Genomic DNA, 22,875 nt, shown 5'->3' with positions numbered 1-22,875 from the left:
TGAGAACCAGTGCTTTAGAGGCTCACCGAAGGGGGCCGGTGCTGCCCAGGGGCCTCTTTGCGCCTCTTTATACTCAAAGAGCGACTCTTACCCAGACTTTTCTCCCTACAAAGTCAGTAATAGGGAACTTGTTAACAGCAATAACTGACAAATCTAAATCTTAGCACTTTTCCTGTGCCTTTTGTACTACTCCTTCCTTTCGGTTGTAGATTTTTGTTTCTCCCTTCCCTGTATCCCCCACTTCTTCCCCTACCCCAGCCCTTACAGCTTGTAAGGCCAAAGTTGTGTTTTGTATGAGAACAGCACCCCATGGGCACTAGCATAGCAGCCCCTCAGAGCGTGCTTGAATAATCTGGTGTAATCCAGGCCCTTTCTGCTACCAAATTTTTCTCTAAACCCCCGAGGCTGTTTGGCTCTCTCCCCTATAGTCTCTCCTTTGTCATACGGAGATGCCAGTCATATTTGTGGGATTCCATCCATTGTTAAAAAAAAAAAAAAGTGGTAGAGTTAGGTCTTTCTGAATCCGAGGCCCATCCTCTTTCCTTTACCCCAGTGTTTTTCAAACTTTAGCATGGATCAGAATCACTTGGAGGTCAGGTTGCCAGATTTAGGAGAAACAAAACAAAACAAAGAAACCAAAACGACAAAATGCCCAGTTGAATATAAGCATGACTCAAATATTGCAAATGTTTATGCAAAAAAACTATTCGTTGTTTATCAGAAATTCAAATTTAACTGGACCATCTAGTATTTTATCTAGCAACCTTGCCTAGAGGGCTAATTAAAACACAGATTGTTGGGCCCCACCCCCAGAGATTCTGATTCCATAGCTCTGGATGGGGCCTAAGAATTTGCAGATACTGGTCTAGGGACTACACATTGGGGGATCCCTGGCAAATAGGTTGCAGGGTACAAGATAAGAGTGTTGCTTCTGTGAAGCCTTTCACCATTCCACCAGAGCAGGAAAGAAGAAATAGGGCTAAAACTTAAAGCAGGGCTCTGCTTTTTTTTCTAAGTCCTCAAACCACCTGATCAGAATCTATGTGGAAGGGTATATGGATTTGTGTTAACAATAGCCTGCTACCCATTCAAAACTATGGATTTCGAACAACAATATAAAAACAGTCTAAAACTCAGTTTAGGAAGCTGTTCTTGGGACTCCTGGGTGGCTCAGCGGTTGAGCATCTATCTGCCTTTGGCTCAGGGCATGATCTGGGAGTCCTGGGATCTAATCCCACATCAGGCTCCCTGCATGGAGCCTGCTTCTCCCTCTGCCTCTGTCTCTGCCTCTTTCTGTGTGTCTCTCATAAATAAATAAATAAATAAATACAATTTTTAAAAAAGAAAGCTGTTCTTACTATTTATCAAAGCCATGCACGTGTTAGTCATTGCTTAATTTTGATTAAGTCAATGAGAATGACTCACTTTATAAACTGATTCCTCAGGGGATCCCTGGGTGGCTCAGCGGTTGAGAATCTGCCTTCAGCCCAGGCGTGATCATATAGTCGCAGGATCCAGTTCCACATCGGGCCCCCTGCGTGGAGCCTGCTTCTCCCTCCGCCTGTGTCTCTGTGCTTCTCATGAATGAATAAACAAAATCTTTAAAAGAAAATAAACTGATTCCTCAGAACTATGCTGTTACCACGGTTCTTTTAAATGCTTTTCTTTAATTGCCGTTCTTGCTAATTACAAAAGCAATACATGCTCATTAAATTTTAAACGACCTAAAAAGTTGCAACTTTGAAAGAAAAATTCTCTATAACCTGGTCCCAAGGGATAAACCCTGTTAACTCTTTGCTTTACTTTTATAAAGGCACTTTGCATAGTGCTAATATGTATAGTTTTATTTTTTTAACAAAATGGATTCATTATGAATGCATGGATTTGAACATTTGATATTTCAGACTCATCTTACACACTTTCTGTCCCAGAACTACATTCAACCACTTCTTTAAAAAAAAAAAAACACCCTGGTTTCTTTTTAGTGAGAAATGGTATTTCAAGAGCACATTCTGGATGCTAGCAGTGCTCAAAGCTACAGGGCTGGTCATTGTTTCTAAGCATTTTAAGAAAAATGCCTCCTGAGTTTACCATGATGCTTTAATTCAAATTCAGGCCTACAGGGTTTTCCTTAATTTTTATCTTATATCTGAATCTCCTTTCTTTTAAGAAAGAAAGGAAGATCTTGGTTCCCAAAGAAATAGGGGATAATAGGAATAGATTATCACAGAATTACTCATTTGCTTTATCCCACTTACATTCGCAGCTGTCTCAGAATAACAATATTAATACTACTACCACCAATATGGTTGCAAAAACTACTTAAAAATTTTTTTGTGTATCCCCTCTCTATTTTCCTGCCTTTGCAGAAATTACATACTATAATATTAACTAGAACTTTCACTGAATCTTAGTTCTGTGTGTGTTATATTTATTTAGAGTTCACTACCAGTACTTAATGTCAATGTTTTTCTAGTTATTTTGGTTTTCTGAGGTTTATTCTCTATTATATTCCTCAGGAAGTGTTCATGAGAGCAGTCTTTTCTGTGTGATTGCATGTTGATAATAGTTTATAGGTTCTATTTTAGAAAGTTAGTGTGTTAGTTTGCTAGGGCTGTCATAACAAAATATCACAGACTGGGTGAATTAAACAACAGAAATTCATTTTCTCAGTTCTGGAGGCTACAAGTCCAAAACCAAAATGTTGGCCGGTTTGATTTGTTCTGAGGCCTGTCTACTTGGCTTGCAGATGATCACCTTCACAGTCTTTATTGTGTGCCTGCACATCCTTGGTATTTCTGTGTGCCCAAGTTTCCTCTTATATGAACACCAATCAGATTGTATTATAACCTACCTTAATGGCCTCATTTTAACTTCATCACCTTTTAAAGGTCCTGTCTCTGATTATGGTCACATTCTGAGTTACTGGGAGTTAGGGCTTCAACATATGAATTTTTAGTGAACACAGTTCAACCCATATCAGTCAGTTTGGCTGGATATAAAATCTTTGGCTCACATATTTTTTTGTGTACGTACCTTTATTTTCTTCTGGGATAAGCCATTGCTGCCAATGTACCTGATGACTGGCTGATTTTCTTTCCCTTGTTTTCTTTGCCTGCATATGTAAAATTTTTTTCTTTAAAGTCTGCTAATTTTATGATTTGGTCATTTGGGGTCAATTTTCTCAGTTACACAATCCTAAATGTTGTGTCAAGTCTTTATTAAGAGCTATTTCAAGAAAACTTTTTTTTTTAACAGATTGTATTATTTTTAAGTAATCTCTACATCCAATGAGGGGCTCAAATCTACAACAAGGGTCAAGAGTCTCATTCTCCACCAACTGAGTCAGCCAGGCACCTCAAGAAAACTTTCTTATATTTGTTATTATTCATTCTGTTCTCTTGCTTTGATTTTCTTCTATGTATGTTGGATTTTCTTTAACTATCTTCTAAATTTATAGCTTTTCCTCAAATCCTTTTTATGTCTTTTTTTTCTGGTTTAAAAAAAGTTTCTTCTTTTCATTTTCTGATTCTCTTAGGGCATTGTGTGTTGAGTTTATTTGCTCTTATACTCCTAGTTTAGAATTTAATTCTGATATATTCCTATATTTCCAATTCTTTCCTTAGTTCTAATATCTAACTTTTGAGTTTTTCTAATTCTGATTTATGTTGTTCTTTTATATCTTGCATCTTTTTCTTAATGTCTTTTTAGTTGTTTTAAAATAGTAGCTTTCATGTTTTGTAGTGTAATATTTCTGCTATGTTTTCATTGTCAAAGGGTGTTATTATCCTTACTCTTTTTTACTATAAATGTGACCTTTATCTTTTTCTGTTGCTAATTTTTATATGTAAAAGTCTTTAATTTTAGGAGGCTGAATTTGAAGTAGATTCTTTACCTTCATGGCTTTTGAGCTCCCTCTTCTGTTGCTTTTGTGTAATATTTAAAAAAATTATAACCTGGTGCTGCTCACCTCCCCTACTTTCATCTGGGCCTTTCTTGCTATATTGTGTAGTTTGGGTTCTATTGCCAGCAGTTTCTCCTCAGTGTGGAGCTTTGTCCTGGAATGGAACTTCTGCTGATTAGTTTTGAGTGTTCAGGGGTCTCACATTGCTCTAGGCCCAGATTATTCTACCCTCTTTAGGTTTTTACCACTGCCCTAATATTGAAATATGAAAAAACTTCTCCCACTTTCACTGTTGTCCTAAAATTGGCCTTCTAAACTCTCCAAAAGTAACTTTGGCTATTTGGTGATTCTCTGGCATGTCAGATACCCCACTGCTTTCTTCTGCTTCCTTTTGTACAATTGCTGATTCCATACATGTTTGTAGCTGTTGGTAATTTGTGCCCCTTTTTCATATTTTAGGGGTCATCTTGTTACCTAGTTTTGTTGCAGATATTCTCCATAGGTTTTTGAAATTGCTATCATATTTTCTGTTTTTAAAGAAGGACTTGGGATGCCTGGGTGGCTCAGTCAGTTGAGTGTCTGACTTGATTTTGTCCCAGGTTGTGATCTCAGGGTCATGAGATGGAGCCCCAAGTCAGGCTCTGTGCTGGACATGGAGGCTACTCAGTATTCTTTCTCTCACTTCCTCTGCCCACCCTACATTTATGCTCATGCACTCTCTCTCTTAAAAAAAAATGAAAACAAAAGCAAAAAAGGACTTGGGGGATTAAAAAACTATGCCACCTTTCCACCTTCCAAGAATTATCCTGTCCATTGAGTTTTAGTTGCAATTATTATTTTCTTATATATATATATTCAAAGCAATTTAACCAACTTTTGAAGTAGTATTTACATATAATAAAATGTATATTTCTAGATGTACAGTTTGATGAGTTTTGACAAGTGAATACACCTGTGTCACCACCACCACCACCATCAAGGGAGAACATTTCTATCATCCCAGAAAATCCCTTTGTGCCCTTCCCAGTCAGTATTTCCCCTCACCACCCCCATGGCAACAGGAAACCATTCATCATCTGTTTCCCGTCACCGTAGATGTGCTTTTTGTAGAATGTCATATAAATGGAATTGAACAGTGTGTACTTTTTGTATCTGAATTCTTTTGTTTAGCATGTTTTTCAGATTCATTCATGTTATTGCCTGTATCAATAGTCTGTCCCCTTTTAAAGCTGAGTATATTCCTTTGTGTGGATATGCCATCATTTATTCATTTATTCTCCCATTGATCGGCATTTGGATAATTTTTAATGTCATACTATTATGAATAAAGCCACTATGAATATTCTTGTACATGTTTTCTGATGAATATATGCATTAATTTCTGTTGAATTTACCCAGAAGTGGAATTGCTGAATCATAGAATAGTTATATGTTTAGCTTCATTAGGTATTGTCAAATAGTTTTCCAAAGTGGTTGTACCAATTTACTTTGCTATTAGTAATGATCAGAGTTATCAGAGTTCAGATTACTCCACATCCTTGTCAAAAAATGGTATTTTCAATATTTTTTAAAGCTTTTTTAGAAAGACTTTATTTTTAAGTAATCTCTACGCCCAACATGGGGCTCAAACTTACAACCCGGGGGTCAAGAGTCTCATACTCCACCAACTGAGTCAGCCAGGCACCCCTAAAGGTTTTGTTTTTTTTTTACCCCTAAAGTTTTTAATTTTAATTCCAGTATAGTGAACATACAGTGTCATATTAATTTCAGGTATACAAATACAATGATTCAACAGCAATATATTTTTTAAAATAACTTTTCTGGTTAGAGAAATGTCTATTTTACTAATTTTTGACAGCTGCTCATTTTCCTCAGAAAATTGTGATAGAGGCACGTGGGTGGCTCAGTCAGTTGAGTGCCCAACTCTTGGTTTCAGCTCAGGTCATAATCTTGTGAGTTGTAGAATTTGGGATCAAGGTCTTTGGGCTTCACAATTTGCAGGAAGTCTATTCTGAGATTCTCTCCTCTGCTCCTCTCTCTCCTCGAGATCTCTCTTGCACTCTGTCTCTCTCAAATAAATAAATAAATAAATCCTTTTTTAAAAAAAAGAAAATTCTTGGGGTGCCTGGGTGCCTCACTGGTTGAGCATCTGCCTTCAGCTCAGGGCATGATCCTGGAGTCCTGGGATCCAGTCCTGCATCAGGCTCCCTATGGGGAGCCTGCTTCTCCCTCTGCCTATGTCTCTGCCTCTCTCTCTGTGTCTCTCATGAATAAATAAATAAATAAATAAATAAATAAATAAATAAATAAAATCTTTTTAAAAGAAGAAAAGAGGAGAAACCTAGGTGGCTCAGCAGTTTGGGCGTCTGCCTTTGGCCCAGGGTGTGATACTGGGATCTGGGATCAAGTCCCACATCGGGCTCCTTGCAGGGAGCCTGCTTCTCCCTCTGCCTATGTGCCTCTCTCTCTGTGCCTCTCAGGAATAAATAAATACAATTGAAAAAACCTCTTTCATAAAAAAATTACTTGTGATAATGTCTTTGAGGCCTCTGGTAAAAGGCCTTACTTTCAGAAAAGTGTTTATGTTTGCTTCTGCTAGGGACTTATGGGTAATGGTCTGGGAACATGTAAACTAAATTAAGTTTTTTGAACCACCAGATGTTGTGTATTTGAGCTGTAAACTTGTGCAAGGGCCATCTTATTGTTCAGTTTCTCAAAAACATGATTCTCTCCTCTGCTCTGTTCAAAGCCAAAGCAACCTTTCTTTCAGTCCTCTGGAGCTGGGAAAGTATGGTTTGATGAGGTTACCTTCTAGTTTGCCCTAAGGTTTAGTCCTTTCAGGATCTAGCTAAAACCCAGGGGTACAGAAAGAGGACCTTTTTTAAAAAAAAAATTTATTGGAGTTCAATTTGCCAACATATAGCATAACACCCAGTTCTCATCCCGCCAAGTGCCCCCCTCAGTGCCTATCACCCAGTCACCCCAACCCCCCACCCACCTCCCTTTCCACTACCCCTTGTTTGTTTCCCAGAGTTAGGTGTCTCTCATGTTTTGTCACCCTCACTGATATTTTCACTCATTTTCGAAAGAGGACCTTTTTAAAGACTCTCTACCTTGGATGGACCTAGGAGTCCATGAATATTTTAGCTGAAGGTTACTGGGTTTGTCTAGGACAAAAGTAGCTTCATTGCACCATGTCTTTACAGGGTGCTTTTTAATTTTATCTTAATAATTCCTTACTATCTTACCAGTTCTTTGATGCTTTTAATAAGGTGTTCTATGTTTTATCTAGTCTCTTAAGTGGTTTTCTGTGGTGGTTCAGATACCCAGTCTACCATATAACCAGAAATGGAAATCTTGCTTCATATTTCTTTTTTTAATTAATTAATTAATTAATTAATTAATTAAGATAGTCACAGAGAGAGAGAGAGAGAGAGAGGCAGAGGCACAGGCAGAGGGAGAAGCAGGCTCCATGCACCGGGAGCCTGATGTGGGATTCGATCCCGGGTCTCCAGGATCGCGCCCTGGGCCAAAGGCAGGCGCTAAACTGCTGCGCCACCCAGGGATCCCTGTAACTGTTTTCTTATATAGTTTTTGTTCCTTTTTACTAGAGCTTCTAATTGCCTTTTATATTTTCTTTTTGAGGAAAGAGAGATGATTTCTTCGAATCATTCATGTTTTCTGGTTTCTTAATCTATCACTTGGAATAGACATCATTCTCCCTGAAGACTTTATTTCTGTAGAACCCTAAATTTTTAAAAGATTTTAATTATATTTATATTTATATTTATTTGAGAGAGAGTGCGTGTCAGAGAGAGCATGAGCAGAGGGAGGGGCAGAGGGAGAAGCACACTCCCTGCTGAGCAGAGAGCCTAACGTGGGGCTCAATCAATCCCAGGGCCCTGGGATCATGACCTGAACCAATGGCAGATGCTTAACTGAGTGAGCCACTCAGACACCCCAGAATCCTAAATTCTTTTTTTTAAAGATTTTATTTATTTATTCATGGGAGACACAGAAAGAGAGAGAGAGAGGGTCAGAGACACAGGCAGAGGGAGAAGCAGGCTCCTTGCAGGAAGCCAGGTGTGGGGCTCGATCCCGGGTCTCCAGGATCATGCCCGGAGCCAAAGGCAGATGCTCAACCGCTGAGCCACCCAGGCGTCCCAGAATCCTAAATTCTTATAAGTTGAAATGATTGCTTTTCAGGCCTACTTCACAGTTATCTTGGAGTTTTTTTTGTCCCTGGATTTAAGAGTTAAATCAATTATTTCTTGTGTTTTTCTTTTTGGGATTTACCCTAGTTTTATTGGAGTATATCTTCAAGTAACATATAAAGAAAAGGTATATATGGAGGTATTCTTTTGAGTCCTTACATCTTTGAAAATATCTTTTTGTGCTCCTACTTGATTGGGGATTTGGCTAGGTTTTATTTATTTATTTATTTATTTTAAAACTTTTTTTAAAAGATTTTATTTATTTATTCATGAGAGAGAGAGAGAGAGAGAGAGAGAGAGAGAGAGAGAGAGGCAGACACACAGGCAGAGGGAGAAGCAGGCTGCATGCAGGGAGCCCGATGTGGGACTGGATCCCGGGATTCCAGGATCATGCCCTGGGCTGAAGGCAGGTGCTCAACCGCTGAGCCACCCAGGGATACCCCTTGGCTAGGTTTTAAATTCTAGGTTCAGGGTAGTTTTCCCTCAGAATTTTAAAGTGTTATTTTAACATTTCGTGTTGTTAATGAGAAATCTGATTTTGGAACACCTGGCTGGCTCAGTCAGTGGAGCATGTGACTCTTGATCTTGGCAGCCAGGAGCCCCTTTAATACTGCTTTTCTTCACATTTCTTATAGTCTTTTTATAAATGAAAGAATAGTTCATTGATATAGGTTCTTCCACTTCATGTATGTAGATCCACTTTCTCACTAGATCTCTCCTCTGAATAAGGGATTGGACTATATACATCAGTGTAACTGGTCAGAGATTATGACTAGCAAGCAACCTTTTCTGTAGACTTGTGTTTGGAAGCTGTCTTTAGGCTGGAGTCTCCAAATGCCAGATTAAGAAGAGTTATCACTTAAGGCACCTAGCTGGCTCAGTTGGTAGAGCATATAACTCTTTTTTTTTTAGCATACAACTCTTAATCTCATGAGTTTAAGCCCCATGTTGGGTGTAGAGCTTAATTAAAAAATAGATAAATAAGTTTTAAAATTTATTTTATTTTATTTTTTTAAGTAGGCTCCACAACTGTGGAGCTCAGCATAAGACTTGAACTCAAGACCCTGAAACTAAGACCTGAGCTGAGATCAAGAGTCAGATACTTAACCACCTGAGCCACCCAGGAGCCCCAAGATTTTTTTAAGATTTTATTTATTTATTTGAGAGAGAGAGAGAGGCAGAGGAAGAGGGATAAGCAGGCTCCCTGATGAGGAGGGAGCCCGATGTGGGCGGAAACTTGATCTCAGAACCCTGGGATCATGACCTGAGCCTAAGGCAGATGCTTAATCAGCTGAGATACCCAGGTGCCCTTCAAGGTTTTGTTTTGTTTTTTGTTTTTTATTTTTTTTTGTTTTGTTTTTTATTTTTTTTTAGTTCTTTTTTTAAAAATTTTTATTTATTTATGATAGTCACAGAGAGAGAGAGAGAGAGAGAGAGAGAGAGAGAGAGAGGGGCAGAGACACAGGCAGAGGGAGAAGCAGGCTCCATGCACCGGGAGCCCAGCATGGGATTCAATCTCGGGTCTCCAGGATCGCGCCCTGGGCCAAAGGCAGGCGCTAAACCGCTGTGCCACCCAGGGATCCCTGTTTTTTGTTTTTTAAAGAAGAATTTTCACTTGCTATGGGGTGCAAATACCTATACTACCCTTCAGTCTTCTCCAAGTGTTTATTCTGTTTCTATTGAATTCTCTTCCTTTCTTTTTTCTCTTTTCTTTTCTTTCTTTTTTGTTAAGTGGTAAAGATTAGGTTAACTATACTGAGTATGGGTATAATGGGTGGAGGGATCATGGTGAGCCAATGGTGGCATTTGTTTTATAGATAGACTTTCAATTCACTCCCCAGCTTTCAGACTGCCTTCTTATTTCCACCTTGAATACTTGCCAGCTCTGAAATGGGAGCCTTGCTGGGATTCTGCCAGATACATTGGCTTGTTCTGTTCTGTTTCATTAGTTGACACATTTCAAATCTTCCAGAAGTTGGTTAAGCCCATTTTCTTCATTATTAAGGGCTTATTCTTTTATTACCATTTTAATGGGGTGTCAAAATGGAAGTAAGTAAGCACATATCTTTAGTCAGGGATCTTCAATTAGAACTCTCTTATCTTTATAATGGTTTCATGGTAGACCTTTGTGTGAATGCAATATAGTTTATTCAATGCCCAGTGGATAGACATTTGGATTCTTTCCAGCTTTTCACTCTTCAAACAATGCTGCAGTGAACATCCTTTATATATGCATCTTTGAGCACTTGTGTAAGTATTTCTATAGGAGAAATTCATAGAAGTAAAATTGATAGATATTGCCAAATTGCACTCTTAATACATTGACCCACTCCACACTCCAGCTAGCAGTGAGTGGGAATATCTTCTTCCCCACATCTTTACAACACTGTCATTTTCTATTTTTGCCAATAAGATGGCCAGAAGCCTGGTCTGTCATTGTTTTACTTTGTATTTCTTAAATGTGAGTGAGGTTAAGCATTTTTTCAGATGCAATTTTTTTAGGATTTTATTTATTTATTCATGGAGAGACACACACACACACAGAGGCAGAGACATAGGCAGAGGGAGATGCAGGCTCTCTGCAGGGAGCCTGATGTAGGACTTGATCCCAGGAGTTTCTCAGGTGTAATTTCTTCTGTGAATTGCCTGTTGGTGTCCTTTGCCCATATTGTTTATCTTTTTCCAGTTGATTTGTAGGAATTCTTTTTATAGTATGCATCACAATTCTGACTCTGGATTTATATTATTTATAAGCTTGGAATATGCAGAGTAAAACAAAATTAAGCAAACTTTATTACCTCAGGATTTTGAAAACCCTTTAATGTGGTGATGTCCATCACAAAGAAGTGAATTTAGTATGCAACATTTCTGAAACTAATCTGGCCCCAGAGCTATTTTTTTTTTTACTAGAGCATCTTTTGAACTAGTTTTGAGGGACCAGTTTGGGAACTACTGTCTTATTTAGTAATTAAGCTCAATGAAAATGAAGACTATGTCTGTTTTATTCACCTTTGTATATCTAGCTTCTAGTACCTGGCATATAGTAAATCTTAAGTAAATGTTTGTTGAATAAATGAATGAATACATCTGTTAATGCCCAATAAATGAGTATTATTTTGCATCTGCTGTATGGTATTCTGATAGGTACTGTCCAAGATGTGCTTGTTTTATGCAGCTGTAAGAAAGAACAAAATACTGCCAATTAAATTGTGATATAATACTATTTTATCTTTTGGAATTTATATTTTATGATTATTCAGTGTTCTTTATGACTTATTTAGAAATGGATTTTTATCATATATTACTCATGTGCTCACATGAGAAAGAACACTGAAATGAAATAAGTTGGATAAAATATTTCTAAAACTTCTTCACATTTGCTTTTATTTATTTTTTAAAAGATTTTATTTATTTATTTGAGAAAGAGAGAGTGAACACTAGAGTGCGAACAGGGGGAGCAGCAGAGGGGGAGGGAGGGAGAGAGGGAGAGAGAGAGAGAGAGAGAGAGGGAGAGAGAGAGGGAAACAGACTCCCTGCTGAGCATGGAGCCTGCCCCAGGGCTCAATCTTATACCTTGAGATCAAGACCTGAGCTGAAATCAACAATCGGATGCTTAATGGCCTAAGCCACCCAGGCGACCCTAAACCATCTTCACATTTGGAATTTGATTCCTCTGAATTACTTTTTGGCTCAGTCCACATGTTCTGGATTTTCCACATAATGTTATTCTTTCTGTCATTAAGAACATTGGTGATATACAGTTTATGGGGGTAACAGTATTCTGTTGTCCAACGTTTTCTTCCACGTTGCTGACAACCATTCTACAATTTTTTCATTAGTAATCTCTATACCCAGTGTGGGGCTCGAACTCACGACCCAGAGATCGAGAGTGGCATGCTCTACCAACTGAGCCAGCCAGGTGCCCGCATTCTACAAATGTTGATACAGGTGCTTTCTTGATTTTACCAGAAGGTGTCAGACAGTGACAGCTGCATCACCACTGCTGCCTCGCCAACAGCACTTGTGAGATTCCTTTAATTATAAGATGCGTTCCAATTTCAGAAATTTTAAAAACATGAAGACATGTTCATCTTTGAATTGATGAAATGTGCTATTAGATATTATTGTACCCTTCTGAATTCTAAATTTCTCTTTAGCTAAATGTATTTTTTGCTTTTCCTTCATAGCCCTGCTTTTGAAAAGTGTAGTCATATTTACTATCTCTTTTCTCCCCTTTCATTCATTCCTTAATCCACTGCATTCTAATGCACATCATTTCAGGAGTGGGCTATTTGCAGTCCTTATAAAGATTTATTCATCAACCAGTGGATATGTATAGTCTTTTTGGGATGATAACAATAGTAAGGAACAAATCAGAGAATCTTAAAGTTAGAAAGTCTCCTAATTCTACCCTCTTTTATATGGCAAGTCATCACATATTTGACCATTGTCTGTGGCTCCTTTCTCATCTGCCCCTTCTTAGATTCACTTTATTTATACTCAAAAGTTCTAGCTTTTTCAGCAAGTCCTCATGTGACGGTGTTTCTGGAAAACTTACCATTTTTTTTTTTAAAGATTTTATGTATTTATTTTAGAGAATCGGGGAGGGGCAGAGGGAGAGAGAGAATCTCAAGCAGACTCCATGCTAAGTACAGAGCCCCACGTGGGGACCACAACCACTGTTAAAGGATTTCTTTTTTTTTTAAGATTTATTTATTTATTCATTCAGAGAGAGCGAAGTGAGAGGCAGAGACACAGGCAGAGGGAGAAGCAGGCTCCATGCAGGGAGCCGGAGGCAGGACCCTGGGGCCCCAGGACCACACCCTGAGCTGAAGGCAGACGCCCAACTGCTGAGCCACCCAGGTGTCCCATGGTGTAAGGGATTTTTAAGAGTGATTTCCTCTTAGGGCAGAGGGTGGGTAGGGGCTTGTCCCTGCCTTTCTTCCAACTATTCTTCATTACTGTGAGACACAACCTGAGTCTGACACAATCAGGAGTCTGATGCTTAGCCAACTGAGCCACCCAGGAACCCCTCGAAAGCTTTCCATCTTGACTGCCTTGACCCAAATGTACACTGTAGCTGTGGGCAGTGGGTCTCCTGAAATGTGGAGCCCCAGGTGAAATGCACAATGCCCCAGTGAAATATAGTGGAACCACAATGACCTATCAGTGCTTTTACTGTAACCAGGCAGCTTTTGCTCCCAATCCCAATAGATGCTGTTTCAAACCTTCTCTCACCTCTCTTCTCAGGTTGCCTGCTCCGTCTCTGTTCCTTCCCTTTCTGAAGATGTTCTTGCCTCCCCTTCAAAAAGAAAATTGAAGGGATGCCTGGGTGGTTCAGTGGTTGAGCTTCTGCCTTCGGCCCAGGGTGTGATCTCGGGATCCAGGAATCCAGGATTGAGTCCCACATCAGGCTCCTTGCAGGGAGCCTGCTTCTCCTTCTGCCTATGTCTCTGCCTCTCTTTGTCTCTCATAAATAAAAAAAATATTTTTAAAAAAAGAAAATTGAAGCTAAATACCAGCTCCTCTACTTCAAAATTTAGTTATGTTTGTGCTCAGCCTTTCCTGTCTCCCCCCTTCTGTGAAAAGCTAATCCTGCTACCTGTGCTCAGAGTCTATATCCTCCCATCTCTACAGGATCCTGATTAGGCCAAAATTATTTCTCCTTTTTTTTATTTCTCCAACCTTTCTATCTCCTTCATAGAATCTTGCCCTCAGCTAGTAAACAAGCTTTAGTACCTACTTTTTAAAAAACACATGTGTGAATTATCCTTCTTTTTTTGTAGGCCTGTATCTCCCTCTACCCTTCACCCATTTTGCCCAACCCCCTCAACCATCATGGTATCTACTGTCTTATAAGAAAAAAGTATACTTCATTAATTCTTATATCCAGCTTTAGTTTAATTTTTCTTCCTTTTTTCATAAATAAACTTATTTTAAATTCTTGTATTATTTCCTTTTTGGTTCAAAATTCAAAAGTTATAAAAGAGCATACCCGGAAATATTTCTCTCACATTCATCTCCCAGTGGCAATGAGCGTTTTCAGTTTCTTGTTTATCCTTTTCCAGCCCAGCCCTAATGCCTAAAGCATCCGTTGTATGTAATGAATAAATTTGTCCCCCCTGCAACTAGAATGGCATTAGTTTTTTTGCAGTTCTTGGGAGAATTGAGAGAATAGTCACACAAATAATTTTCAATAGGGTTTTCTTCTGTAAACCCTGGTGGAGAAAAGTAATGGAGGTAAACTGCATATATAAGCAATTGTGGATATGTATCTAATTTTTCCTCTTTTTAAGAGAACTGGTACCATTTCACTGCACCTTGATTCACTTAATATGTATTGGAGATCAATCGATCTATTTATCTATCTTCTCTCTTTTTTTCTATCATCTATTAGATATATATATAGAGAGAGAGATTATATTTGTATATACCTAAAGTGTCTCTCTTTAAAAATTTTTACCTCTTTGGGCACCTGTGTAGCTCAGTGGTTGAGTGTCTGCCTTTGGCTCAGGTCATGTTCCCAGGATCCTGGGATTGAGTCCCACATCCGGCTCCCTACTTCTCCTTCTGCCTATGTCTCTGCCTCTCTCTGTGGGTCTCTCGTGAATAAATAAATAAAATATTTGAAAAAAATTTTTTCATCTCTTTTTTTTTTTTCAGAGAGAAAGAAAGAAAATGTGAGCACTTGCTTATGTGTGTGAGCTGGGGAAAGGGCAGAGGGTGAGGGACTCTCAAGCAAATTCCACTCTGAGTGTAGAGCCCAACTTGGGGCTTGATCTGACCACCCTGAGATCATGACCCAAGCCAAAATCAAGAGTTGGATGCCCAACTGACTGAGCTACCCGGGTGCCCCTCATCTCTATTTTTTAAGAAAGATTATTAATTCACGTGCCATACAATTCACCTACAAATAAATGGTTTTTAGTTCAAATAAATGGTTTAATTTAGTTGTAAACTATCACAATTATCCATTTTAGAATATTTTTGTTACCTCAGAAAGAAACCCTATATCCATTAGCGGTCATTTTCCATTTTGTTTCAACCCTCCCAAGCCTCTGACAGCCACTAATCTACTTTCCATATCTATAGGTGTGCCTATTCTGGATATTTCATATAAATGGAATCATATGATATGTGGTCTTTTATGACTGGCTCCTTTTACTCAGCACAGAGTTTGCAAGATTCATGTTATGTTATGGCATGTATTAGTACTTCATTTCTTTATATTGATGAGTAATATTTGATTGCATGAACATCCCACATTTTATTTATCCATTCATCAATTGATGGACATTAGAGTTGATTCTGTCTTTCTTTGGCTATTATTAATAATGCTGCTATCAGTATTTGTGTACACATGTTTTCATTTCTCAAATCTAGCTATAGATTTGCTGGGTCATCTGGTGATTCTGTGTTTAGCCTTTGGAGGAACTGTCATAATATTTTCCACAAAGGCTACAGCGTTTTACATTCCCACCAGCAGTATATGAGGGTTCCAATTACTCCTCATCTTCATCAATGCCTGTTATTATCTGTCTTTTTTTTTCTTCAAAGATTTTATTTTTAGGGCAGCCTGGGCTGCTCAGTTGGTTAAGCACCTGACTTTGGCTCAGGTCATAATCTCAGGGTCCTGGAACTGAGTCCATGTCAGCCTCTGTGCTCAGCGGGGAGTCTGCTTCTCCCTCTCCCTCTATGCCTCCCCTTGCTTGGGCTCCCTCTCTCTCAAATAAATAAATAAAACCTTTTTTAAAAAAAGATTTTAGTTTTAAGTCATCTCTATATCCAACATGGGGCTCAAACTGATAACCCTGAAATCAAAAGTCACATGCTCTACTGACTGAGCCAGCCAGGCACCCTTATTTATTATCTGTCTTTTTGATCATTGCAATCCTAGTAGGTATGAAATGGTATCTTATTCTGGTTTTTTTTTTTTCTTATTCTGGTTTTGATTTACATTTTCCTGATGGCTAGTGATACTGAACATCTTTTCATATTCTTTTTGCCATTAGCATATTTTTACTAGAGAAATGTTTATTTAGATTCTTTGTTCATTTTTAAATTGGGTTGTCTTACTTTTTTGTTGTGGCAAAATATACAAAACATAAAGTTTACCATTTTAACCGTTTTTAAGTGTACATTTCTGTGGCATTAAATATATTCATATTATTGTGTAACCATTGCCACCATCCATTTTCAGAACTTTTTATCTTCCCCAACCAAAACCCTGTACCCATTAAATACTAACTGTCTTCTCTTCCCCCAGTCTCTGGCAACCACCATTCTATGTGGTCTCTATGCATTTGACTACTCTAGAAACCTCATATAAGTGGAATCTTACAATATTTGTCCTTTTGTGACTGACTTATTTCCCCTAACATAATGACTTCAAGATTCATCTATTTTGTAGCATATGTCAAAATGACCTTCCTTTTTAAGGCTGAATAATATTGTATGTATGTGCCACATTTCATTTATTCATTTGCTTGTTGATTGACATGTGAGTTATTCTACCTTTTGGTTATTGTGAAAAATACTGCTATGAACATGGGTGTACAAAATAACTGCTTAAGTCCTTGCTTTCACTTCTTTTCAGTATATACTCAGAAGTAGAATTGTTGGATCATTTAGTAATTCTATGTTTTATTTTTTAGGAACAAAATACTGTTTTCCACAGTGGCTGAAACATTTTATATTACCAACTTACAAGGGTTCCAGTTTCTCATATTTTTGTTAACACTAGTTATTTTCTGTTTTTTTTTTTAAATAATAGTCATCCTAGTGGATGTAAAGTTGTTATCTTGTTATTATTAGATTGTAAGAGTTCTTTATATATTCTAGATACAAACTTTTTATCAGATAAATGACTTACAAATATTTTCTCCTATAGGTTGTCTTTTCACTTTCCTGACGGTGTCATTTGAAAAACAAAAGTTAATTTTGATGGAGCTTGATTCGTGTTTGTAATTCTTTTGCTCATGCTTTTATTGTCATATTTAGGGATCCATTGCCAAATCTGGGTCATAAAAATTTACACCTGTTTTATAATGAGAATTTTATATTTTATTTTTAATACTCTTTAAAAATAAATTCTACCCAAATATGGGGCTTGAACTCAGTACTCTAAGATTAAGAGTCACAAGCTATACTGACTGAGCTAGCCAGGCTGCAAGAACTTTATATTTTCAGCTCTAACATTTAGGTCTTTGACTGATTTTGAGTTAATTTTGTAACAATTAAAATTAAAAAACAAAATCTCTAGGGGCCCCTGGGTGGCTCAGTGGTTGAGTGTCTACCTTTGGCTCAGGTCATGATCCTGGGCTCCTGGGATGGAGTCCTGCATCAGGCTCCCCCCAATCCCTTGCAGGGAACCTACTTCTCCCTCTGCCTGTGTCTCTGCCTCTCTCTCTGTGTCTCTCATGAATAAATAAATAAAATCTTAAAAAATAAAATAAGATAATCTCTACACCCAATGTGGGGCTCAAACACACAACTCTGAGATGCTCTACCGACCACGCCAATGAGATGCCCCAAGTTAATTTTTTGTGCATGGTGTGAGGTGGGAGTCCAAAATCATTCTTTTGTATGTAGAATGTCTAGTTGTCCCAGCACAAGTTGTTGAAAAGATTATTCTATCCCCCTTTGAATTATCTTGGTACCTTTGTCAAAAATCAACTGACCATAAATGTGAAGGTTTATTTCTGGACTTTTAATTCTATTGCATCGATATATATGTCTATCCTTATGCCAATACCACACTGTCTTGATTACTGCAACTTTATGCAAGTATACCTTATTTTATTGCCCTTTGTTTTATTGCACTTCACACATATTGCATATTTGGGCAACCCTCTTGGGTCCCCTCCCTCCTTGGGAGCTCTGTACTATCACTTTGCTATGGCTCAATAAACCTTGCTTTGCTACCTACCACATATATGAGTTTTTCTACAAACTGAAGGTTTGTACCAATCCTGCATTGAGCAAGTCTATGGGCATCATTTTTCCACTGGTATTTGCTCACTTCATGTCTCTGTGTCACATTTTGGTAATTCTCTCAATTATGTTATGATGGTCTGTGGATAGTGGTCTTTGGTTTGCTGTTCTTTTTTTTTTAAGATGTTATTTATATATTCATGAGAGAGAGAGAGAGAGAGAGAGAGAGAAGCAGAGACACAGGCAGAGGGAGAAGCAGGCTCCATGCAGGGAGCCTGATGTGGGATTCGATCCCAGGACCCTGGGATCATGCCCTGAGCCAAAGGCAGACGCTCAACCGTTGAGCTACCCAGGAATCCCTGATGTTGCTGTTTTTAATTGTTTTGGGGCTGCCATGAACTGTGCCCATATAAGGTGGCAAACTTAATTGGTAAATGTCCCATGTTCTGATTGCTCCATCCACCAACCATTCCCCATCTCTCTCCCTCCCCTCAGGCCTCCCTATTATCCAAGATACAGCAATATCAAAATTAGGCCAATTAATAACCCCATAGTGGCCTCTAAGTGTTCAAGTGAAAGGAAGAGTCATATGTCTCTCATTTTAAATCAAAAGCTAGAAATAATTAAGCTTAGTGCAGGAAGGCATGTTGAAAGCTGAGAAAGCCTGAAAGCTAGGCCTCTTGTACCAAACAGCCATGTTGTGAATGCAAAGGAAAAGTTCTTGAAGAAAATTAAAAGTGCTACTCCAGTGGACACATGAATGATAAGAAGGTGAAACAGCCTTCTTGCTGATGTAGGGGAAAGTTTTAGTGGTCTAGGTAGAAGATTAAACCAGTCACAACATTCCCTGAGGTCAAAGCCTAATCCAGAACAAGCCTAACTCTCTTCAATTCTATGAAGGCTGAGAGGTGAGAAAGCTGTAGAAGAAAACTCTGAAGCTAGCAGAGGTGGGTTCATGAAGTTGAAGGAAAGAAGCCATTTCCTAACAAAAGCACAAGGTGAAGCAGCAAATGCTGATGTAGAAGCAGCAGCAGGTTATCCAGAAGATCCAGCTAAGATAATTGATATAGGTGGCTACACTAAACAACGGATGCTCAATGTAGAGGAAACAGCCTTATATTGGAGAAAGATACCATTTGGGATTTTCATAGTTAAAGAGGAGAAATCAGTGCCTGACTTCAAAGCTTCAAAGGACAGGACAGCTTTCTTGTTAGAGTTTAATGCAGCTGGTGACTTTAAGTTGAATGGCAATGGTTATTTATCATTTTGAAAATCTTAGGTCCCTTAAGAATTTTGCTAAATCGGGACACCTGGCTAGCTCAGTTGGTAGAACATGTGACTCTTGACCTTGGGTTGTGAGTTCCAGCCCCATGTTGGAGGTAGAGTTTACTAAAAAATAAAATAGAGAACTATGATAAATCTACTCTGTGTGTGCTCTATTAATGGAACAACAAAGCCTAGATGACAGCACATCTGTTTGCAACATGGTTCACTGAATATTTTAAGGCCAATTGTTGAGGCCTGTTGCTTGCTCAGAAAAGATTCTTTTCAAATATTACTGCTCATTAACAATGCATTTTATCACCCAAGAGCTCTGATGAAGATGTAAAATGAGATCCGTTTTTTTAAAGATTTTATTTATTTATTCATGAGACACACACACACACACACAGAGAGAGAGAGAGAGAGAGAGAGAGAGAGAGGCAGAGACATACGCAAACGGAGAAGCAGGCTCCATGCAGGGAGCCCAATGTGGGACTCGATCCCAGGACTCCAGGATCACACCCTGAGCTGAAGGCAGACACTTAACAGCTGAGCCAGCCAGGCCTCCCTACAATGAGATTCATGTTGTTTTCATGCCTGGCAACACAACATCCATTCTGCAGCCCATGGATCCAGGAGTAATTTTGACTTTTAAGTCTTATTATTTAAGAAATATGTTTTGGAACATAACTGCCATAGATTGTGATTCCTCTGATAGATCTGGGCAGAGTAAATTGAAAACTTTTGGAAAGGACTCACCGTTCTAGATGCCATTATGAACATTTGTGATTTATGGGAAGAGGACAAAATATCAACATTGAGGGGTGCCTGGCTGGCTCAATTGGTAGAGCATGTGACTCTCTCTCTTTTTTTTTAGCATGTAAAACTTGATCTCAGAGTTGTTAGTTTAAGCCCCATGTTGGGTGTGGAGCCTACTTTAAAAAAATCAGCATTGACGGGAGTTTGGAAGAAATCGATTTCCAACCCTCATGGATGTCTTGGAGGATTCCAGACATTAGTGGAGAAAGTAACTGCAGATGTGATGGAAATAGCAAGAAAACTAGATTTAGAAGTAGAATTTGAAGATGGGACTGAATTGCTGTAATCTCATGATACAACTTTAATGGATGAGGAGTTGCTTCTCATGGATGAGCAAAGGAAGGGGTTTCTTGAGATGGAATCTACTCCTGGTGAAGATGCTGTGAAGATTGTTGAAATAACAACAAAGAACCTAAAAGTTTATATAAATTTAGTTGATAAAGCAGTGGCAGGATTTGAGAGTATTGACCCCAGTTTTAAAATAAGTTCTACTGTTGGTAAAACGTTATCAAACTGCAGCACATGCTACAGAAAACTTGTTTGTGAAAGGAGGAGTCCATTGACGGGGCAAACTTCATTGTCTTATTTTAAGAAATTGCCACAGCCACCCAACCTTCAGCAGCCACCACCCTGATCAGTCAGCAGCCATTAACCTCAAGGCAACACCTTCCTCCAGCAAAAAGATTATGATTCACTGAAAGCTCAGATGATGTTTAGAGATTTTTAAGCAATAATATATTTTTTAAGTAGGCTCCACACCCAACAAGGGGCTCAAGCTCATGACCCTGAGATCAAGACTTGCATGTTCTATCCACTGAGCCAGCCATGCACCCCAGCAATAAAATATTTTATTTTTATTTTTTGTGAATAAAGTATGTATGTTGTTTTTTAGACATAATACTATTCCACAATCAATAGATTACAGTATAGCATAACTTTTATATGCACTGGGAAAACAAACTCATTTGACTCATTTTATTGTGACATTTATTTGCTTTATTGCAGTGGTCTGGAACCCAACCCACAGTATCTCCAAGGTATGCCTATACCGAGTTTTGAAATTGGTTAAGGGTGAGTCTTGTAACTTTTTTCTTTTTCAAGATTGTTTTAACTATTAGGGATCCCTTGAATTTCTATATGAACTTTAGAATCAGCTTATCAATTTCTGCAAAGAAGACAGCTGGGATTTTTTTTTTTTTTGACAGCTGGAATTTTGATGGGTATTACCTTATATCCACAGATCAATTTGGAGCATATTGACATCTTAACAATGCCACTTCTTCTGATTCATAAACATGGGATATCTTTCCATTTTTCAAGGTCTTTAATTTCTTTCAACAATATTCTATAGTTTTCAGAGTGAAGTTTCATACTTCTTTTGATAAACCTATTCCTAAATATTTTTTGATGCTGTTATAAATGGAATTTTTATTCATGAGAGACACACAGAGAGAGGCAGAGACACAGGAAGAGGGAGAAGCAGGCTCCAGGCAGTGGGACTCGATCCCAGGACTGTGGGATCACACCCTGAGCCAAAGGCAGACGCTCTAGTGCTGAGCCACCCAAGCATCTAATTGGAATTTTTAAACTTCATTTTTTGTTTAGTTTGTAAAGAAATACAATTGATTTTTGTATATTGATTTTGTATCCTGTAATCTGGCTTATTAGTTATTGGAACTCACTTATTCTGTTGTTTTTTAGTGAGCTTCTTGGGATTCTATATGCAAAATCATGTCATCTGTAAATCGAAATAATTTCCTTCTTCCTTTCTAATATAGATGCATCTTATCTGTTTCCCTTTCCTAATTGTTCTAACTCAAACTTCCAGTGTTGAATAGAAATGGTTAGAGTAGACATCCTTGTCTTGTTTCTAATTTCAGGGAGAAAACATTCGTTTTTTCACCATTAAGTATGATATTAATTGTGGATTTTTTATAGTTCTTGAGGACTGCCTCTCTTCCTATGCTAAATTTCTGAGCTTCTACTCTGGAGATCTGGACAGGGACAGTAGCCTTTTGGAGTGACACCCCAATTTTATGACCAGGGTGCTGGAAAGGACTAGTAGCCTCTGGTCTTCTTGGTTTGCCAGTGTGAAACCTCTACCCTACTAACTAGCTGGGCAAGGGCCGTCAGGGCTCCAGTATTTTTGTCCTACTGCACCTGGCTAGAGCCTCCCCTCTATGATTCGGGGCTGGGCAGAGGAAGGGAATCCTCTATCTCTTGGCCTCAATTGCTGGGAATTTAGCCTCTGCCACTGGAGCTAGGAATGGTTGAGAAATGCCCCTTCTGGGGAAGTACCATAATCCTTGACTGGGACCTGAGAGTGGAGCTTCAGTCATGCTGAAACAGGGTCAAGGAAGAGATTGTAGGTCTTACTCAAATGCCAGACTCTTACTCTTCTTACTCAGATTTAGATTTTCTTGGATAAATATGTTTTTCATTTGCTCTCTGCCCTTAGGACAATTTCCAGAGAGTTTAAATGGTTGTTTGTGTGTTTAAAAAATAATTTTTACCAGTTATCAGTGTTTCACTTGAGAGCAGATGTGCAGAATTCCTCACATTGCCATTTGGAAGTGGAATTCCCATCATTTTAAAAATAAGTACAGCTAAAAAAAAATAATAATTAAAAATGGATTTGAGGGATGCGTGGGTGGCTCAGCAGTTGAGCATCTGCCTTTGGTTCAGGGTGTGATTCCGGAGTCCCAGGATGGAGTCTGACATGGGGCCTCCTACCTGGAGCCT

At 38.6% G+C, this 22,875-nt stretch overlaps 1 protein-coding gene across 4 annotated transcripts in view; it reads left to right on the top strand.

Annotated features, from left to right (window-relative positions):
* SNX12 (sorting nexin 12) overlaps positions 1–22,875 on the top strand; it is a 172,152-nt gene that overhangs the window by 123,555 nt on the left and 25,722 nt on the right. For 3 of the 4 annotated variants that reach the window (XM_072744064.1, XM_072744062.1, XM_072744061.1), the window contains exon 5: positions 21,139–21,170. In XM_072744064.1, coding sequence (XP_072600165.1) covers positions 21,139–21,170 — 32 coding nt within the window. Of the gene's footprint in view, positions 1–21,138; positions 21,171–22,875 lie in introns of those variants that run through there. The other variant, XR_011998230.1, reaches the window with a different exon arrangement.

This window comes from Vulpes vulpes, chromosome X (assembly GCF_048418805.1).
Source record: "Vulpes vulpes isolate BD-2025 chromosome X, VulVul3, whole genome shotgun sequence".
Taxonomy (NCBI): domain Eukaryota; kingdom Metazoa; phylum Chordata; class Mammalia; order Carnivora; family Canidae; genus Vulpes; species Vulpes vulpes.
Note: the sequence above shows the minus strand (reverse complement) of the source record. Positions and strands in the feature narration are given on the sequence as shown.